The sequence below is a fragment of the Ananas comosus genome, linkage group 11 (genome assembly GCF_001540865.1).
Source record: "Ananas comosus cultivar F153 linkage group 11, ASM154086v1, whole genome shotgun sequence".
Taxonomy (NCBI): domain Eukaryota; kingdom Viridiplantae; phylum Streptophyta; class Magnoliopsida; order Poales; family Bromeliaceae; genus Ananas; species Ananas comosus.
In genome coordinates this window covers 990,373-1,013,501 of record NC_033631.1, presented here as the reverse complement: position 1 = coordinate 1,013,501, position 23,129 = coordinate 990,373, and the positions used below count along the sequence as shown (strand labels likewise).

The 23,129-nt window shown below is 33.6% G+C and overlaps 2 protein-coding genes across 2 annotated transcripts; both read right to left on the bottom strand.

Annotated features, from left to right (window-relative positions):
- LOC109717054 (proline synthase co-transcribed bacterial homolog protein-like) lies at positions 127-3,940 on the bottom strand. Its single transcript, XM_020242715.1, has 7 exons — positions 3,654-3,940; positions 2,167-2,233; positions 1,480-1,526; positions 1,259-1,346; positions 1,027-1,160; positions 618-716; positions 127-430 (listed from the first exon to the last, which is right to left on the bottom strand). The coding sequence occupies exons 1-7, from the start codon at positions 3,882-3,884 to the stop codon at positions 347-349; spliced, it is 750 nt and encodes a 249-aa protein (XP_020098304.1). The 5' UTR covers positions 3,885-3,940; the 3' UTR covers positions 127-346.
- Positions 4,858-20,912, bottom strand: LOC109717534 (putative D-cysteine desulfhydrase 2, mitochondrial). The gene is made up of 8 exons (XM_020243378.1): positions 20,721-20,912; positions 10,232-10,526; positions 10,143-10,159; positions 8,148-8,190; positions 7,690-8,013; positions 6,524-6,653; positions 5,942-6,118; positions 4,858-5,512 (listed from the first exon to the last, which is right to left on the bottom strand). Exons 1-8 carry the CDS (start codon positions 20,910-20,912, stop codon positions 5,287-5,289), a joined length of 1,404 nt encoding a protein of 467 aa, XP_020098967.1. The 3' UTR covers positions 4,858-5,286.

Here is a 23,129-nt window from a genome sequence, read left to right as displayed (position 1 = left end):
AAGTAGTTTGTTTAACTTGTATTGATAGATCTCTCTCTCTCTCTCTCTCTCTCTCTCTAAATTTTGAGCCTTACCTTTCATGTATCTGAGAATTGCAGGATCACACAATCTGACAGCAAATGAAGAAAATAAAATCTTCTGTTTCATAGTGATGCAAGTCTGACAAAAGAGCCAGAATTAACAAATTTACTTCCTTTGAATAAGCTGTGAATGTTATTCAGATGAGTCAGGATTTTCCAACTCTGTTTTTTATTCTTTATTAATCGTGTGCATGACTACTTTACCCTCCTTACAATTATCAATAAGAACAGAACAAACAACAGAGTTACAGATCTGAATTTTCATTTCATTGGCTCTGTTTTCTGTTTGGATACTCCCTCGGCCCGAAAATCGTCGATCCGATCCTGACATTTGTGCTGCCCATCTCAATCTGCACAAGTAAAATTTCCTTTTTTTAAAAAAAAAGGTTTAATTTTACTTAAAATCTTCATTTGATGTGACAAATAATACGAACGGGGTTTTAAACTGTGCAGCAAGTTATTCAGCCTCTGTTCAATCTTCTAACTTATGCAGAAGTTTGAATATGAACTCAGAATAAAGAATCTGATCAATCTTACTGCTTGCTCGAAATCTCCGGACATGCCCATCGAAAGCTCACACTGCTCTGTCGGTATCCCTAGCGCCTTGCACACATTGATTCGACAATTCGACAGTGTCTGTTATTTCAACATGAGAGATACACAGAGATGCAGTAAGATGAAATGCAATGAGTATACACCTGGAATGTTTGGCTTATTGCGATTTGGTCCCTGATCATTTTCACTGTAGTCCCTGACCTTTTTAAACAGAAATCTGCTGTCGGCAAAATTGTGACAGTTGTTTGGAGAAGATCATGGAATGATTTGCTCGAGCGAAAAGTTTAGGGACCAAACAGCAATAAATCAAGTGTTCAGGGACTGTTCATACATTTTAACCTTAATAACAGATGAGTAAAACCTTGTTTGTTTTTGTTCAGAAACATTTAACCTTAAAGTTCTCCGGTGTCGAGGAGTAGTCGGGCATTCCGATGGTCATTAGACCTGAGAAGACGAGGTGCGGGCACACAATCTTGACATGCTTGGCCAATTCGACGCATGCAGAGGGATCTACACCTGATTTTGCTGCAAAAGAATAAGATATCTAATTAGTAATCATAACTCTTTTAGATTGATTTTATGAAAAAAAGAACTAAGATTCAAAGGACTAGTTTAGAACCTACACTCTTCTCCACTAGTATTTACTTGGACCAGAACTTTCAAAGGCCTCCTTCGCAAGCTAGCGACCGTCCGATCGAGATGATTAGCGATCTGAAACATAAAACAAATCACGCACATAATAAAGAAAAATATCCTTAAACTAAACACAGTTTTCTTCTGCAGCCACAAGTAATAAGTGGTAAGATGTTAAAACCAAAGTTAATCAACTGCAGAAACTGCTGACCTTCTCATTATCTACACTCTCAACCATATCAAGATTGGGCACAGAAGCTGCGAAAGCAAAAAAAAAGAACAATTGATGTTATTTATTTTGGCTGAGCCAAACATTCAGATGATTAAAGATAATTTCTATGTACTTGGATTCTTATTATAGCAGTAGTTTGTAGATAATTGCTATGAACTTGTTGAAGATGAATCAAAGGAGTTAAAGAATTCCTCAGACTGATCAACTCAGAAGAAAAAGATAACAGTTATAAAGTATTTATCCCATGTATTCTGCCAAACATAGCTAAATTTGATAGAAATAATTTATTTTGGTCAAAGCGGATTATTTTAGATTATTCTTAAATCAATCATTAAGAGCTATTCTTTTTAGGGGAATTCTCCTATTTATCCTTCATCTTATACTCTGTGTTGTATTTTACTTCACTCTCACATACCTTTTTGTCTGATTTTTTATGCTGCACTTTGTGCACTATTCTCCACTATTCTTAAGGGGGAAAAAAACACTAAGCATGATGTTGATTATAGTAGGAAATAAGGAAATATTGAACCAAATATAAAAGCAATAAACCGAATTTGACACATATAGAGTAATGTAGGCAAATTGATCATCCTAGATGGTATTAAATATTAACTAAATTCTTTCACCAAAGTAAACTGATCATGTTTTAAGTAATAGAAAAATTACCTAAAAGAGATTTGACTTTGTTGCTTTGGAGGTGTCCAATATAATGCCACTCAATATCTACCGGAAGCTGCGAAAACTAAATTATGATTAATTTTCAATTGACACTAAATATTCACACAAAAATATTTAATATACTTTAAAATATTGACATATATTTAAAAAATGCACCTATATTTAAATTACCTAAAAGATTTTTTTAAAATTAACTGAAAATTACCTATATTTAAAAATGCTCTTATAAATTTTTATTTGATTTTATTCTCTAATGATTGTTTTAAAAATTTATTAATTGACATGATTTAAGTATTCAATTAATTTAACTTTGCTGATAAACTGAGCTTAACTATATCTACCATAATTTTTCCAATATTTTCTGCTAAATTAGATGATTATAAGCATATAAAATTCATTCATTCATCAGAATTTACAAGTAACAGTATCTTTCTTAAATTTCAATTTTTTTCTCCTTTTTACAAATCATGTGTTGCATGCGCACCTTTACTGGTGCACAAAAATAAAAAAAATACTTAACTTTTTAGGGTAAACTTCAAATACCACGCATGTGGTTTCGCACTTTCTTATTTTAGTACCATGTGATTTAAAGTGTATCAATTTAATACCCTGTGGTTTCATTTCTCTTTTCGTCAGCTCCTCCGTTAACTTTTCGTTAGATCATATACAAAAAAACTTCAGATACACCATCCCAAATTTATCGAATATTCACTTTAGTACTCTTGAGTTTTAACATTTTTATTGATTTAATAAAAAAAATTGGTGGAGAGGATAACAAAAAAAAATAATAAAACCACATGATACAAAAGTGATACACTTTAAACCACAGGGTACTAAAGTGAGAAAGTACGAAACCACAGGGGTGGTATTTAAAGTTTTTCCAACTTTTTATTGAGGTTAATTTAAAAAAAAGGGGAAACTTCAAATACCCCTACTGTGATTTCGCATTTTCTCACTTTAGTACCCTATGGTTTAAAGCGTATCAAGTTTGTACCCTATGATTTCGCACTTTCTCACTTTAGTGCCCTGTGGTTTCAAGTGTATCAAGTTAGTACCCTATTGTTTTATTTTTGTATCAAGTTAGTACCATGTGGTTTCAATTTTCTCTTTTTCTTATCCATTTCGGGATATATAATTTAACGAAATATTAAACCACAGAGTACTAAAATGAGAAAGTGCGAAATCACAGAGTACTAACTTGATACACTTGAAACCACAGGATACTAAAGTGAAAAAGTGCGAAACCACATGGTACTAACTTGATACACTTTAAACCACTGGATACTAAAGTGAGAAAGTGTGAAACCACAGGGAAGTTATTTGAAGTTTTCCCTAAAAAAAAACTAACTGAGATAATATAAGTGATTGTTTATGGTTTGAATTTGAAGAAAATTCTCAACTCTAGTGAAAATTTAACATAAATAAGAAAATACTAATACAGAGATTCTTAGATTTGTTGTGGGTATATATAAAACCTGCGGCGCCTTGTCGACGATCTCCTGGACGTAATTCTCACCGAAGCAGCGGTGGCCAGCGTCGTAGAGCTGGCAGATGAGCGACGCCGGCTTCGTCTTCCCCACCGCCACCACCCGCACCTCCTCCGCCCGCCGCCCGCACTTCTCCGCGGCCACCCTCACCCGCCCCAGCACCGATCGCAAAGCCGTCGCCGCCGATACCGCCGCAACCTCCGCCGCCGGAGCTGCCATTATTGCATCCCAAAAAAAAAAAAAAAGAAATAAAAACTAAAAAAAATGGAGGAGAAAGGGGAAAATAAAATAAAATAAAATGAAATGGTGGTAGTTATAGTGGTAGCCACTAACTAACTGATGGATGGTTCTGCAAACAAAGATCTGTTTTTATGGGATTCTGTGGCCATACAAAACATGGCCAATGATATGCTTCCACGTGTGCAGAAGAATATACATGACTGGATCCTTTACAGGTGGGAATGTAGCAATTTGCTACATAGAATTGGCTGCGTTTGATTGGTTGGCAAGTTTGTCAAAGTTATTTTTCGAAGGCCAGAGATAAGATGTTAAAATTTAAAAAAGAAAAGAAAATCAGAAAACCATGAAAGCAATTTGTCCATTTTAGCTAATTAACCAATCGAACCATATTTCTGAGGACATTCTATACGTAAGAATTTTCTGTACACGACGTTATAGCAAATATACTCTCTCTCTAATTATTTAGATAATTCATATTTTGCAGCGTATGTTCTCTTTTTTCTAACTATTTATATAACCTATGTTTTGAAAATAAATTTAGACGTTATTAATGAACAACTAAATCATCTTATATGTCAAAATTTTCTATATATGAGATGATAGAAAATGTTCCCACTCTTCTTACTATTTATGTAATCCAAGCTGAACTTTTCGTAATATTCCGATATTCACGATTTTTAGAAGTTATATATTTCACGTGTAAAATAATTTTATCTTATTTTATGAGAAAATGATTTAGGAGGAATAAGAAAAAAAATTAAAGAGCAGCATACACTACATTGTACCTAACTGATCTGATACCTTCATGCATCTAAATAAACCCCAAAAACTTGTCATGTCACCTTCTTTTTTCCTTTCCTTTTTTAATTATGTATATAAGAGTTTATGGAATAACAAAGTAACAGTACTAATTAAAGCTAAAATTTACACATTGACACCAATACCAGCTTTATCATTAATTCTTGGGATAAATACAACTATATCTCTCATCTCTCCTCCACACACACACACACACACACACACCCAAAAAAAAGAAAGAAAAAAGAGAGTACCAACTACACTGATTGCAGCAGCCTCATAACTCAGAAGCAGTCTCAGAATCACCTACAAAATTTTCAAGACATGCTACTTGTAAGCCCAAAAAATGGGAGTACATCTTACGTCCCTCCAGCCAAAAATTTAGACGCTCCGTCTGCATGTTTTTTAATATTAAAAAAAATGATTTGATAAAAGCAGTATACAAATTTGGCTTCTTGGATAGAGGGGTATAAGATTTTCATTCACTTTTTGGTATGTAGAGAATAGCATTGCTGCTTTATTTTCAATTACAAAATTTCGATCGTCACTTTCATCACGAGACATTTCATCCAATTCAAGAGGGTTAATCGTCGGAGCTAAAGTGCGACCGATATCTCTGCGCCAATCCAAACATATTTAGTGTCCCTCCAGTGTGAAGCATCACCGCTTTTGCGTCGTCCTCGGCATCCCTCGCGAGAGAAACCGCGCGCTCCCAAGCAGCCAAGGTGTACATCGGATCCAACAGGATACCTGTTTGCCTAGCGATATGGCGGCACGCCTCGATCTCCCCGTCCAAAACCTTTCCGAATCTGAAATTTTGAGAGTCCATATATATTCAGTTTATCTATTCCTGCCGCCGAATCAGAAACATCGAAATGCAAAAGCAACTCACTCTAAAAATCGGAATTATTTATTATCCTATCTATTCAGAATGTTAGTGCTGTAAGGCACCGTTCTCCTACCGATACAGAAACGTTAGATACCAGAATATAAATGTTAAATATCTGCAACAACTCGGTAAAGTGGGTTCAAATAGTTCTTCACTACCAACATCTATATGTTGATTAAAGAGTCGTGTTTGACAATTTTTGTGATTTATTAGCTACTGTAAAAATCTATTCGCTTGTCATATGCTATAAAATTCTAGATAAGAACCATTGATTGAAAGATCAAGTAAAAGCCATCCAACACAAACAACAGCTTCGTAATTAGCTGCGACATCAAGCAACAAAATGTACCTCCTTGGATGAATACGCTCGACCCACTGCACGATTCCATCGTCATCTCCACTCGACGTTTGTTGAGGAATTTCTATCTGGTGAATCCTCTTGAACTCGGAAATCAAGTGTTTCTCTCGTTCCTTGTATCTCTCAACGGTATCAGCAAGCATCACTGCAGTCACTTTCCATGGAAGCCTGTGAAATGAATTAAGAAAAATAACTCTAAATCTTGGAAGCAAACAATTTCTCACTAGCAAAAAATTGTCTTATATATACACACTAAAAGTAGCACTCGGAATGCCGAAGCATGACATATTTTTGGTCAATCATAAATGAAGGAACTGAAGAAATAATCTAGACTACAAATTCGACAAAATTCCGCCACGTCCTGCTATATACAATATTAAAATACTATAAATGTCCCTGGAATTGTCAATAATATAATATGCTTAAAATATCATAGATGCTCCTCGAAAAAGCGACAAATAAGACATGTTATTTGGTGCTATATAAAAGAAACCTGCAGATGTAACCCAATATCACCGTTAAAAGAGGAATTACTAGTATGAGGGGAAAAGGAAGTGCAATTTAAAAACACACCCTAAAAGTACCACTCCAAGAGCTAAACCAACAGCTGTGGTCCCCGTGCCGGCATCCAAGACTATCCTAATTTTCTGTTCTTTTCCAAATATATTAGCTTGAGCAAGGTAATCCACAAGTCGAATAACACCTGAGAAAAGGATAAGAAGACACTGGAAACAGTTTATTAGTCCTACTTGACAGCAATGAAGTATCAACCTGATAAGAATAAACAACAATTCCATATAAAAGAAAGAGCAAAAATAAAAAGCAATTAATGCCTACAGGGCAATATAATAGCGCAATATATGGTTGGCAATGAACATACGGAAGTCTGAAAACTGAATTAGAGATGAAAAGGAAAGCAAAGTGTACAACTATAGAAAAGTATGATGACCAAAATATCAAAAAAAATAAAAAATAAAAAAAAATCTGGCAATACATAAAGACTTGTTTTCAATGTTTCTTTCTCATTTTATAATTAATAAAGGCAAGCCCATCAAATTCAAAAACACCAAAACAAGAACTTCAATAGATTTTCTACAAATATGTATGACATAACCGATAAATAAGAGGGATGAAGTTCGAAATAGAAAGTTAGGTGTCAGATACCTAGATTGAAACAAAACCCAATAAACATTCAAATGGTCAGGTATAACAGAGAAGGGAGAACTTTAATTAACAATTTTACATGCCCAAGGGTGTCTCGAGTAGAAAGCAACAATCGTGTACAATTAGAACGCGATGAAGTTCCTTTATAACAAGAAAATTGATGTGTAAATAATGTGACCAGAAGAAATTCATATGTTAAACAACAAAGAAGATGAAAGATGAGGTATTATGCTTAGAAGATTCCAAGGGTCACTAAGACGCGACAAAATATTTCCACGTTGATAATGAATAACATTCACAAAGTCTGCAATCCTTTTACATAGAAAAGCGATTTTCAATCTATAATATATATAAAAAGGAAAAAAAAAAAATCTACAACGAAACTTAATCCCCAGTATTGCTTTTAAACATTTCACAACACTGAGCAACGGTCAAAGACTTGTATGTTACCAATAAAACCCTGAGGTCATAATCAATCAGTAGGTAAGGATCGTACAATACGAATCAAACAATAACGATTAGACTATCATAACTATATCAAGTTCAATCATCAATATTGGGAATATGATACTTACCTAATAAAGCAACACTGCTAGCAGCCCCTTCATTGACAATCACGACTCTCCTCGAACCATCCTCGCCAATACCCCGCTCTGAATTCATTTCACCCAAATCCTCTCCAACAATATCATCAATCCACATGACCTCACCACCGGCTCCCGCCACACCATGGGCATGCTCAAGTAGCATCTCATTCCTCCGTATATATGCCGACCTGGCAACATACACCGTACTGCTGCCAAACATCTCTGATATCAAATTATACCCTGTCGGGACCTCCGGCCGCTCCCCTCGGAGTAGCAAATGTGACCTAATACCCCTCTTTGCACAATATACGGCTAAACAACACACCACAATTAATCACCCCAAAAGATTATACCAATTAGAAGAAACCCTAACCACAATCAAGAAATGCACAAAAACAACAAGGAATTCAAACAATCCGGTGAACTAATAATCTAATAATCTTTACCAACAGCTGCTGCGTGAGAGCTCTGGCACCCACCACATGTAACCTGCAAGAAGACGCAGCAGAGCACAAATATTAAAGAAAGTACAGATGAGAGCGCACAATAGGGTTTAATAAAAATGTATGAAGGACCCCTGAGCTATCCTTAATTTTTTGAATTGAGATTCCTTAAATTTTAATCAATTAAATTAGAGATTTTATCAAGTTTAGTAGTATTTTTATCAAATTAAATTACTTCAATCTACTTTTTAGCAAATATAGAACTATTAATGCCTAGTAGCTAAGAAGCATTAACTTTAAAGTAAACCTAACACCACCACCTTTTTTTTTTTCTAAATTTTTACTTTGGCCTCTATTCTTCAAAGTAAACCTAACGCCCCCTTAAACTTAGTCATCAATGTTAAGTTCATTGACAGAAAAAAAAAATGATGTATGGGTCCCAAATTAGCATATTTTCAGAAGAAATTTGGAGCCAAGAGGTTTTTCTCCATCCAAAAAATTTATGGGCTTAAAATAAGCTGTCCTTGGGAAAGTTTAAGTGCCTGTATTTCAAATGGTAAATTTAATGTGTCTTTGATGCATACATAGGTTCAAAATATGTTTAACTAGAATTCGGATCATCTTGTGGTCAATAAACTTAATGACTGATGACACAATGGACCAATTTGGTATATCTACAAAAGTTCAGGAGGCATTAAATTCATTCTGAAGCATGTTTGTTTTACCAAAAGTGGAGAGAGGTGAAGTTGTTTTCGATACTGCTATTTGGTTCGCCAGAAATTAAATTTGCTCATAACTCCAGTTTGCCCAAAAAGCGGTAAGTGACTTCTCGATAGATGGTGAGGATGTCAATTACACGAGAGAGAAAAAAAAATAATGAAAAGATAACTGTTATAACTTTTCTCACTCTCTTTTGTATTGTGTGAAAACTTTTAGTTGAAAAAACAAAAAACATAATAACTTAAGTTCCAAAGCTATTGACTTCCGATCTTCCTATCAAACAAACAGTAGTGAAAAAATTATTTCACCTAAAACTTCACTTCAATTGAAAACTATTTTCAACCCGAAAATCAGCTATAGGCAAACAAACATGTCATTATGTTTGTTTCATCGAAAGTGGACGAAGTTGAAATTGTTTTCAGCCCCACGTCCATTGTTCGATTTGCCAAAAATTAATTTCACTCATAAATCTACTTTTCCAAAACGTTGTAATTGAGTTCTCCTTGGGTGGGAAGCCAATTTACACGAGACAAAAATATAGAAATAAAATAATAAAAAAGTAACTGTTGTAACTTTTTTCACCCTCTTATGTGCTGGTGTAGAAATTTTTGGTAAAACAAACAAATAAACATTGGAATAACTATAATAATCTTAAAGTCATTAACTACCTATCAAACAGACAGCAATGGAATAATAATTTTCTCGTGAACTTCAATTCCATTGCAATCTGAGAACAACTTCCGCACGTCCACTTACAGACATACAAACAGGCTGGTGCGTGAACTGATGTAATTGCAGTTCGGTCAAAAATCAAGTTTAGTGAGAGTAATAATATTGGTCTTACCATCAACTAGCATTATACCGCAAAGATTCACCATCTGGTCATAGACTAAATCTTGGGTCTTCTTACAATTAACGACTTTGGACCATTTCACGGGAAATTTACTTTCTGAGAATATAAGTCCGCGGCTACATAACAGATCTTCTCAATGTTTTCGTAACAATAGTAATATTTCCACTCTTAAAAACCTTGATTTACGGCCGAATCGCAACTTCACCGATCCAAACACGCACTTTGAACAATAAGGGCGAGAGTAAAACTTTGGCATATTCACTCATGTATAATAACTCGAATCAAAAACAATTTTGAAGTTGAGAAGTGTTCTCAATCAAAAAAATTCATGTAAAGTCGAAATGGCATATAGTTAAGGGGTGTTCATCAACACATTTACAACCTAGGGTTTATGGATGGAGTGTGGGGCGTGGAGGAGAGCGTACGAGGTCGGTGGCGGGGAAGAAGATTATTAAAGAGTAAGCAAGGTGTTGATAGATAGATTGATTGATTGATTGATGATGATGGGGACGGCGGCGGAGGAGGAGGGGGAGGAGGGCGTCGAGCTTGCGCGCCTTGTTGCCATTGGCGAGGGGGTGGAGGAGGTCGTCGCGGAGGACGAAGAAGGAGGAGGAGTCGGCGCCGGGTTCTGAGGCCTTAGTGTAGGAGTCGGCACCGAGATCGGGGCGTAGGTCGATGGAATAGGAGAGGTGGGGTTGGGGCGAGGGGGAGAGGAGGGAGACGCGGTGGATTGGGGCGGAGGGGGAGGGGATCGTCCATGGGAGGCGTCGGAGGAGGTGGAGGAAGAGATTAATGGCGAAGGAGAAGCTCTAAACCGGAACGGCATGAACAAGACAAGGGGCCCGGGCCGTGCAAATCTCACGGATATGGTTATTCNGGAGGAAGAGATTAATGGCGAAGGAGAAGCTCTAAACCGGAACGGCATGAACAAGACAAGGGGCCCGGGCCGTGCAAATCTCACGGATATGGTTATTCGTCCCGCTCGGGCTCAGCTTGCAAATAAATGAGTGGGTTTGAACAATAAAAAATAAATAATAAAAATAATAAAAATAAAACATCATACTACTTCAAGTCAAAGTTTGGATATTACTGGAATAGCTCGAATTAGACTCGAAATATTTAAAAATTTCTATATATATATATATACTAGATGAATAGGTATAAATGCACGTAACAATTAATTATTTAATAATTATTTTAAATTAATATGAAATTGTACATCATATTTATTAAAAAATTTACAATTTTTTAAAAAGTAAATTTATTTATTATATACTATTAGAAAATACCTACCATATTTTGTCAACAATAATTTATATGTTTGTTTCATTTTATAAAATTTAATATATATATAGATATACGATTAATTATTTTTCTGATAAATTTACATATAGTGTAGATATGGATATACATTAAATATAGATATACATTAAATATTTTTTTGATAAATTTACATATAGTGTAGATATAGATATACATTAAATATAGATATACATTATATAGTTTTCAATTCTAATAAATTAAAATTTAAATAATAATTTTAAACTAAAAGTATCAAAAGATTAATAAATAAACATATTATAAAGCAGAATATATATATATATATAGAGAGAGAGAGAGAGAGAGAGAGAGAGAGATAAGGAGATATTCTCCGGTAGGCAAAAAATTTGGATAAATATAAATTTTTTTTTCTGTTGTAAAAACAAAGAGGAATTAAAAGTTTGTTTAATTCTGTTATTTATTTTACATAATGAATAGAAGAAAATTAATTTTTTTTCCGCCAAAAAATGAGTCTATCGACAGACCGAAATTTGAAATACGTGCTTTTATATATAATATATAGTATAGATATAGAGTCCGGCTGGAATACTATCGATAGTACGAAGCATTTGGCACTATCAAGTTTTCTGCTTTAAATTTACCTTTTTTATTATTTTCATCCGTTCGATTATACTATTCAACCAACCATCAACTCAATCCTAGAGGGCCCATGTCATCCTATCCGCACATCTTTTAATCCAAGGCAGAAAGTTTAATAGTACTAAGTCATTGGTGGTATTAATAGTATTCCAACCTAGTTATATATATCCCTATATATATATATATATATATATATATATATATATATATATATATATATTATAAAAAAATTTAACTTATTTATTCTTTATTATTATTTAAAATTTTTAAATTTATTCTAAAACTATCAAAATAACTTTCTAAAATTCAATCCCATTAATAAACCCTGGAAAAATAAAAAAAATTTAAAAAAATTTAAAATCAACAAGAATATTTTGGTCCTCTAGAAGTAAATAAGATATTTTTAATATTTTGAAGGGCGTATTACATATTATTTTTTAATTATTATGTATGACATGTATTTTAATTGTATGTATATGTATTTTAAGTCATTAAACAATACAATATTGCTTTATTTTCTATACTAAACTATTAGATATCTTTTTATGTCAAATTCAGACAATATTCTATAAAAATTAAATCATGGTTGCACGATATTAAAGATTTCAAACGGCTCATTTAGGGCTCGAGCTCATTCGAGCTCAATGTGAATGAATTTTAAGCTGAGCTTAAGTCTAAATTAAGGCTCGAAATTAATTTCATATCAAGCTTGCGCTGAGATAAACTCACTCGGGCTCAGCATGTTCCCATCCTGGCATATGAGCGATTTTTTTGCATTTAGTCCCTTGAAATTTTTTATTACACAATGGACTCTATAAAAATGTTAAATACAAAAATAATTCTGTACTCTCCATGTAGGCGCCATGTTGGGCCAATTAAATATTTTATGTGAACACGATAAATCATTTAAAGTATTCACCTATTACTGTTGAATATAATAAATTATTTGCTTTGTTTATTTTATAGTATTGAACACGGTAAATTATTTACTATATTTTCTTAGCGTTATTTAAATACCGTAAAATAATTATCATGCTCAAGAAAAACATTTTATCTTGACAAAATTGAGAAGACTATAGTACCATTATCATATTTACATAATATATTTTGTTGACTCTCTAGTCTCTGCTGTCCAATGTGATTATGTTGATAATGTTGGTTATTTATTATTGGGCTAAAATAGACTATACTTTCTACTCCGTGATAATAGACCCAAAAGGATAAATTGAGTTGCGTGAGTCTAATAAGTTGAGTAGGCTACAATCCACAAGCGATCGATCTAAAAGTAAGAGGCCCAACAATAGGCCTAACGTCCAGATAAATTGAGTCAGATCAAAACTCACGGAGGCTAATAAGTTAAGTTGAATGAATCTAATAAGTTGAGTGGGCTACAATACACAAGAGATCTAAAGATAAGAGGTCCAACAATAGACCTAACGTTCAGATAAGTTGAGTCAGATCAAAGCTCATGAATGTTATGCTTGAATTCTTAAGTGCGATGGATGCACGTTTTCTATCAGTACGTACTTTTAGAATAGTTGTTTAGCGCTTATCATCTACAAACGACATAGAGTCATTTATAGAATTCAAATTGGTTAGGTGTCAATTAGTAAATAAAATATTTTAAATGGACTGAATGCAAAACAACTACTCTTATGTAGTATTTTGGCTGGGGAGCTGCTCAACGAAATATAGTTGTGACAGTTTGGTGAGTTATTTGGTGAGTTATAAGTGATTTATTCCACAGTTGAAATGTTTAACCAAACGTGGGCTCTTCGAAAATTGGAATTAAAATATCTTTTGCGAACACAAATATGGTAGTCACATGCTTGAACTGTTTGTTTGTAATCAGCCGGTCAATCTAGCTCGTTCTTCGCGAGCCAGCTCACGTTCTACTCAAAAATAGTTTGAAAAAAATGAACAAGCGCTTGCTCGTGTTTGATTCGATATAGCTCGATAATATATAAATAATATATATAACTATGGGTCCGGCTACTATACTATTATAAGTACGATCGCTCTCATACTCATAAATCGCTTTCGATGATAGAACTTCCGAATCGACGATCCATATCGTTAAACGTTATTTTCAGCATTTAAAACTTCTAAAAATTAAATTTTATAATTTTTCAACATCATTTACTTTACGATCAAGAGCTCACAAATTTGACAATTTTTAATGGCCGGTGTGGAATACTTGCTAATTTAACGGTGTAAAAGAATCGAAATTTATTGAGTTTTTATAGAAAATTCTATTCACTACCTAGATAAAGATCAATAACTCCGATCTTGAATTGAAGGATCCGATCATCCTTTTTTAGGATATCGTTCGATTTTGACCGTTCATTTTATGCCTGCTTGATGGACTTTATTATGATTTCGAAAATGTACGAAATTTATTTTCTAGAAATTTCAAATACTCTAGATCATATTTAACGGAGTGGATCGTCGATTCGGAAGCTCCATCATCGAAAACAACTTATGAGTACGAGGGCTTCAATACTCATAATAGTACAGTAGCCATGGCCTATATAACTATTATTTATAGATTGATATATAGTAAATTTGAGCTGACCCAACTCCATCTCTCGTGTTCGATTCGTTGACCGTCCTAATTAATAATAAGAAAGATTATCATAATGTAGAAGTTGGAGGAAAAAGAAAAGGAACAGTATGTTTCATTGAACAGTTCATTTTGTTAAGAAACTATATTAGGCTGCCCTGATTTTTCGTTCAGCGAGATAAGAAATTTTACGATCCACAATTGAAATATGAATCAGGGAAAAGTTCTTTTCCTTTGAATACTGAGCTACAAATGATCTATGCAGTTAAATTGTAGGGCGTCCGCGCGAGCAGAATCCTTTGAATGAGATTCTCGAAGTAAGATTTGGGTTTGAATGATTCGAAACACCTATTCAACATTTCATATTCAAGCTGAATAATATGATTCTCTGGATATCGATATTGCTAACTTGTCTTATCATATATGGGGGGTCTTTTTTTCTCAACAGTATTCGTGTGAAACAATTCTAAAAGCTTAAGCTGTTAGAGAACGGTGAGCTTGAATTAAATGGGAGAAAATTAATATGCTAGAAGCCTGACGTGACTCGAACTCAGGACCTCCTGCTCTGATACCATATGAAACAACCGTTGTACTCTAAAAACTTAAGCTGTTAGAGAACGGTGTTTAAACATTTTTATGTTTAACAATTCGTTATGAAATTCATTGTTCAAAAAAAAAGACAGCAAGCAAGATTATCTTCAGTCCCTCTAAGATTAATTAATGTTGAATATAAAAATATAAAAGTAATATTTTTTACAAGTTTAAGTTCTTGAAAAATAATGATTTTTTAAATATAAAAACATCATTATTTACAAGTTTAAGCGTTTGGAGAACGGTATTTTTATATTTTTATATTTAACAATTAATTACCAAAAGCTCTTTTAATTTGCTTTTTCTCCAATGCTTCCTACAAACCCTGTTTTTTATTTGGATTTGGTTTCCAAACATGTAATTAAATTAAGTTGGTTACTAGTCCCATGTACACTTGATTACTTAGAAGAGAGATGCCCTTTGGTACAGGAAAGCAACTTCTATGACCAATTCTGGGGATTTGAAGAGGTAGGGTTCTCATTCGATTCTTTTCCCATCCATAAATTTTCATGTGTTTTTTCCAAATTTATGATGTAACAGGTTGCAGTGTCACATGTATCCATAGTTCTTGAGCTAACTTATGTTTTAATCTGACCAGCCATAATGTTGAGAGCGAAAATATTTCTTTTCATTGTTTGATTCTTCGTAAATTAACTAATAATTCCATTTTTTTTCAAAACCTTCGTCTGTGGGATGGCGAAGTCAATTATAAAAAATAATAATAATAATAGTAAATAAATAAAATGATGTAATTTTTTTTCACTCTTTTATGTAGTAGTTTGAAAATTTTTGATTGAATATGTGAAAAGGTGGGATAATTGTAATTTTAAAATCAATGAATTCCTATCAAACAAATAATGGGATTAAAATATAAATTTATCTGAATTTTAGTTGAACTAAAGTTATTTCAATCTAAATATTCATTACAGACAAACAAGCAAGTGTAAGTTAAAACTTCGGAAATATTTTATTTACCCCTATTTTTTTTTCAAGAAGAGTTATTGAAAAAAAAATAGGGATAATTGTCTATATACCCCTCAAAACTTCAAAAATATCTCATTTACCCTTACTTTTTTTTTTCTTTCTAATATACCCCTCATATGTTCCTCCGTTATTCCAAAATACCTCTACAGTTAGCACCCGTTAAGTTAATTTGGGTTAAACGTAAGTTAAATATCTATCACAGTTAAAAAAAATTAAAATACCAATTTTGTTCTTAACTTAAGGGCAAATAAGAAATGTTGGTGATGATAGAGAGGTATATTTGAAAAGACTCAAAGTCAAAATACTTTTTATGCTCCTGACTTATAGGGCATGTTTGGTTCGCCGAAAGTGTAGCATCGAAAGTGGTACTTTTAGAAAGTGATGTCTAATCGATTGTTTCGTTTACGAAAGTGAATATGAAAGTCACTTTACGAAAGTGGCCTGATAAAGTGAGTTATAACTAAATCTCACTTTTTTGACTTCGGCTAAAAAAATTCAGAAGCCACCGAAAGTGGAGAAATTAGCTAAGAGATTATATATTCGGTCTTAACTTTAATATTTAAATTTATTTTTAAAGTTCAATTTCACTTTATATTTGAATTAAAATTATGATCACATTTTAAATTTTATTTGTAAATTAAAATTCAACATAAAATTTTAAATTTAAATTTGTGATTTTATATTTAAATTTAAATTTTTAAATTTTATTTTATTTAAATTTGAATTCTAGAATTTAAATTTAAATTCTAATTTTTATTTAAATTTAAATTTGAATTCTAGAATTTAAATTTAAATTTAAATTTAAATTTAAATTCTAATTTTTGTGTTGAATTTTATTTTAAAATTTAATTTCAATTATAAGTTATAAATTAAATTTTAAATTCAAATTGTAAATTAAATTTATGTCTTAAATTTTAATTATAAATTCAACTCAGATTTAAGTTTAAATTTAAATTTTAAAAAATAACTTTGATTTCTAAATATTAATTTAAATTTAAAATTTTAATTTAAATTGTAAGTATGAGTAGTTTGTTTATATTTTCACCTTTTTATATATAATTTAATAATTAAAAAATTATAAAATTATACTTTTAATTTTTTACTTTATAGCAACCACACAATCGAACTGAAAAGTCACTTTTGTAAAAGTCACTTTCGTAAAAGTGACTTTTTTCTCTTCGCCGACTTTCGAACAACCAAACATGGGCAAATAAGAAAAGTCGGTGATGGTAGAAGGGTATATTTGAAAGGGCAAAATAGTAATTTTATATAGATAACAGAATTCATTAATAGATTTTAATTTTAGGAGTATATTTGAAATATGTTGGAATGTAAAAACGGTATTTTCAATATTAACCTTCTAAGAGAGATAAATCAGAAAGTCAAGAACTTTTCAGGAGTATATAAGCAATTGCTCCAAAAAAATAATAGATTTTTTTTTTTCAACTGGCGTTGGGAGTAAAATAGAGCCTAATAAATGAAACTGCAAAAAGGATTAAATCCTCTTCCCTATATTTTCTGACTTCAGCCACTCTCTTTCTTCATTGGCTTATATTTGATTGTCGAATCCTTCTTCTTACATAATTGATTTCCTTCGTGTAGATTTTCATGAGCTATCAAGCACCAAATGATCTGTTATTGTATCGAAATGATTGCAAAGGAAGAAAAAAATAGGCACTTTTATTCGGCCGCGACAGTTCCTTTAAGGCTAATTTGTATAAAACTACTTATTGGTTTTGCGTTTTTATAAAAAAAAAATTATGTTTTTAGTTTTTAAAAATTCGGTCTGAATTTTTAATAAATTAATAAAATTATCTTTATTTTTCTTTCTCTCTCTTGTTCATTTTCTTTCTCCAGTCTTTACTACTCCTTTCTTTCTTTCTTCTCTTCTTTTTTTTTCCCTCCTCCTCCTCCACAGCCCTCCACAGCTTTCGCATTGTCTCCGTGCTTTTCCTTCCAATGTTACCCACACCTCCGCCAATGCATTTGGTGATAATGCGAGCCGGATACTACACGAATTGTGGAGTTGACCTTCCTCTTCCTCGGCTTTGGCATGCGCGACTTCCCCTGGGGTTGCTCCTCCTCTACTGCGGAAGAAAGGAGGTGCATGATGTGTTTGATGGCCTCGACCTTGGCTGCGGTGGCAAAGGAGACGACCTATTCGACGATGACGACAATGACAACTAAGTTGAACCATTTGAGGCTAAGTTGTTGAAGGGGATCGGCCATGGGTTTACTAAGCACACGTCAAACCCACACAGCACACAAGCGCAGCGGAATATGATCTTTCATAGACGTAAGAGACGAGAACAATCGTAGAAAACAAGTACGAGGATAACAAAGCAATAAAAGTAACAAAAGAACACAAGAATACAAAATTTACGTGGTTCGGCCAACGATGAGTCGACCTACGTCCATGGGCAAGACCATCTCAATGTGTTCTTCAATTAATGCACGACACAAAAGTATAAGGAGTAAATTGAATTATAAGAAACTCTCTCTCAGAAGTTCTTTACATTTTTTTCTCACGTAGAGTGTATACAATGAAGCTCACAATCGAAAAGATTAATTACAAGAGTTAACACAACCCTAAATCCCAATTCTAGTAGTAAACGATCTCGATCCGTTGTCTATCCGAGTCTCTGAATCACATCCAGTTGTCGATTTCCTCTTAAAAATCCTCTTTAAAGCAATCCTGAACCATCCCTAATCTTTAATTTGGAACAAGATTAGATCCAATAGAGTCAAATTTCGCATTTCCAACCCGTCGCAGAACTGTGTACCGATACTCAAAATCGCGTACCGGTACACAATGCAAAAACAAAGCACCAATAACCGAACTCAATTTGTGTGCTCGTACTGGCTGTTCCAGTACTCACTTTGTATACCGGTACATAGTACAAAAACAGTTTTTCCAGCTTTTGGGTTTTGAGGAATTGCTTAGGAACTGTTGAGGTACTCAATAGTACCAATACTCAAACTTGAAGTTCTGGTACCCAACATCTAGAAATCTCAAATCTTCGACGTTTTCACCGTCATATCGACTTGGAACATGACTTTACATAATCTAACAATTCTCTCGCTTAAAGACAAATGCCAAACACCATAAAATAACAAATTTGTTGTATTGCTAAACTCCTACTCTCCTAACGTAGCTCCAAGACCGAAAAAAGTCATACTGTAATTAAACTTCTGTCAAGATACTGGTTTTGTCAAAATATTCACTAAATTTACATCGGTATGAACTTTCAACAATGAGATAAGACCTTTAGCCATCACGTCTCTTACAAAGTGATAGTGAATATCAATGTGTTTCGTCTGAGAGAAACGCCAGATTCTTCGCCAAGTGTATCGTTTTTTGACTATCACAATTCATTTCCACCACATCTTGCTTCACTTTCAATTCTCCTAAAAACCTTTTCAACCAAATATCCTCATTACAAGCATGTGCCACCGCCATGTACTCTGCCTCCGTTATCAACAAAACGACCACTAACTAAAGTTTCAACTCCTAGCTAATAGCACCACCGACCATCGATTTTGGAAGTCCCAACATCAAATACTCTAAGAACTTCAAATACTCTAGACAAAATTTAACGGAGCTGATCATCGATTTCGGAAGTCTCAACATCAAAAGCGACTTAAAAGCATGAACTACTCCGTGCCTTTTAAAAGTTACACCAGCTCTCTCTCTTCCTCTCCTCTCTCTCTCTCTCTCTCTCTCTCTTATATATATATATATATATATATATATATATATATATAGAGAGAGAGAGATAGAGAGACGTGAGAGAAGAGAGAGAGAGAGTAAGACAACTTGCTATCCGAAACACGGAGCCTTCCGTGCTTCCAGCCGTTTTCGATGTTGCAACTTTGCGCAATTGTCGATCGACTCCGTTAAACTTGATCTAGAGTAGTTGAAGGTATCTAGAAATAAATTATGCGATTTTTCGATATTATTTACCTAGTGAACGAGGGGGTCAAAATCAACGGCTGAAAATAAAAATCTTACAAAACGTGATATATATGACATTAAATTTTAGATCAAAGATATTGAACTTGTTTTATATAGTATAAAGAATTTTCTATCAAAATTTCACGTGATTTGAATATTTCTACACGTTAAACTTGCAAACGCGCTCACTATGGCCATTAAAATTGTTAATTTTGAGCTCCTTCGATCACTAGGCAAATGATATCGAAAAATCATAAATTTATTTTCTAGGTACTTCAAATAATCTAGATCAAGTTTAACGGAGCCGATCGACGATTCGAAAGTCGCAACATCGAAAACGAGCTGGAAGCACGGAAGGCTCCGTACTTTCGATAGCATAGTAGCCTCACGCTATATATATATATACTAGTAAAATGTACGTGCAAATGCACATAATAATTATTAGAAAAAATTATAATTTTTTTAAATTATTTTTTAATTTAGGCCATATTTTTATATGATTGCCAAATATGTATCTAAAAAATTTAAAATAATAAATCACGCTATTAAAAAAGATATATGCTTTAAATGATAAATATTAACAATAATCTCTAATGCAAAAATTACTTTTGAAATTAAATAGAAAAATAAAATCTGTTAGGAAATAAATTTTGAAATTAAATCGAAAAATAAAATCCGCTATCTTAAAAGAAATATTTTGAAATTAAATAGATAATATCTAAAAAAGATATTTAAATAAAAATGGGAAAATATCTTTTATAGGATTTTCACCCCGTAATCTGTTATGGAAACATTACTTTGAAATTAAATAGAAAAATTTATATTTTAGGATTTTCGACTATCAGTAATCATGTTATAGAGCTATGTTAGTAAATTGCGAATAATTCGCGAATTATTCGCGAATCTTTGAAGATACGTTTAAAACGACTGTTTTCGTATTTTTCAGAAAATTCGAAAAAAATCGCGTATTTTTTCACAAAAAAAATATACGCGAATTATTCGCCGATTCGCGAATAATACGCCCAAAAAACGGCACGTGCGGTCGCCGACTGGCGGCCGCGGTCGCATCGTCGCGCTCTCGTCGCCGAGCTTGTCCGTGTCATCGTCGTCCTCCTCCGCCGCCCTGACCAGCGTCGGGAGCAAGAGGGCAGCGGGGCGGCCGTCGTCCTCCTCCGCAGCCATGGCCGGCGCCGGAAGCAACTGGCGAGCGAGGAAGAAGAAATCGCGGTGTATAGGCTGGAAATGGCACGGTCCATGAGTGTTAGGGGATTGGAAAATGTCGGGGTCCACGAGGCTGACTCAGCCTCGTGGGACGTGCAGGAGTGAGAGGTCCACGGTGGACCTCTCACTCTCTGCCCTTTTGTGTGAGAATATGACTATATATATATATATATATATATATATATATTTAATTATTTATGATAATAGTATATCTAAAGAAAAATTTTAATTTAATAGAAAAATTTTTATTCTTCGAATTTTTTAAATGATAAATGTAAAATTCTTTACAAAGTTATTTGCTTAATTAATTATTCATTTTGAGGCATAATATAGTTTACTATTTTTTGTACTTAATTAGTTTAATTTTGTACTCTTTATTTTAATATTTTTAAAAAATATGAGTATTTATATTAATAGCATAAGTTTTGCGAGAAAAATTTAATTTAATAGCGAATTTTTATCCCGAATTTTAATTATGTAACGTATAATATCCGTATAATTACGTATCCGAATGATTAGTAAATCCGTTTTTTAGCCGTATTTTTCAACGATTTATAAAATTAAAAATCGAATTTATCCGAATTATATCCGTACCGAATTTTTGCGAATCCGAATTAACTAACTATGTTATAGAGAACTTTACGTATTTCTTTGCTATTCTATTTCTATTTTTTATTTTTATATTTAAATTTTTCGTACGGAAAGAGAAAAATGAGCGCTAATTTTTCCGCCGAAAAATGGGTCTGTCGACAGACCCAAATTTGAATATACGTGCTTTATATATAGTATAGATATACTAGTAAAATGTACGTGCAAATGCACATAATAATTATTAGAAAAAGTTATAATTTTTTTAAATTATTTTTTAATTTTAGGCCATATTTTATATGATTGCCAAATATGTATCTAAAAAATTTAAATAATAAATCACGCTATTAAGAAAGATATGCTTTAAATGATAAATAATTAACAATAATCTCTAATGCAAAATTACTTTGAAATTAAATAGAAAAATAAAATCTGTTAGGAAATAAATTTTTGAAATTAAATAGAAAAATAAAATCCGTTATCTTAAAAAGAAAATATATTTTGAAATTAAATAGATAATATCTAAAAAAGATATTTAAAATAAAATGAAAAATATCTTTTATAGGATTCACATCCGTAATCTGTTATTAGAAAACTTACTTTTGAAATTAAATAGAAAAATTTATATTTTAGGATTTTCACATCAGTAATCTGTTATAGATAATTTACGTATTCATTGCTGTTCTATTTCTATTTTTATTCTTATATTTAAAATTTTTCGTACGGAAAGAGAAAAATGGGCGCTAATTTTTCCGCCGAAAAATGTGTCTGTCGACAGACCCAAATTTGAATATACGTGCTTTTATATATATATATATATATATATATCCGGTCTAACCTAATTTCATATTTTTTCCGCGGTGATTCCATACCCGGAGATAAGGAAATAGAGTGAAAATATTTCGATCTTTTGCCTATCGTAAACGGGGATGACCTAATTTCATATTTTCCCCGCGGTGATTCCATACCCAGAGATAAGGAAATAGAGTGAAAATATTTGGCTTGTTTGTATATCGTAAACGGGAATGAGTTACAAGAATCTATATATATATATAGAATCGAGAGTTTGTATGGCGAGCTCCCCGCATTTTGTGGGGGCCTCGCGCGCGCGAGAGAGAGGGAAAGAGAGAGAACAGAGGGAGGAGAGAGAGAGAGCATACAGAGAGAGGGGGAGAGAGAGAGAGCAGAGTAGAAGGAGAGCTCTCCCTCTCTCTGCTCACATGCTCCCGCGAGAGGGGACCCGCGCACATGGCAGGCCTCCCCCGGCTCTTTCTCTCTCTCTCTTCCCCTCTCTCCCTCTCCCCACCCCCACCCCCGGGTTCCCTCCCCCTCTCTCTCTCTCCGCGCGAGAGGGCCGTGGGTCGAGCACATGGCGGGCCCTTCCCCTCGGCTCTCTCTATCTCTCTCTATCTCTCTCTCTTTTCCTCTCTCCAGCGCGTAGTTGACGTGCCGGGCGGGTGGGGTCGCACGGGGATTCCGCACGCGCCCGCCCCCGCGCGTTCTTCCCCCTCCCCTCCTCTTTACCTCCTCCCCCCACGGTCTCTCCCACTCTCCCCCCCCTTCCCCCTTCCCTCTCTCTCTCCGCCCTCT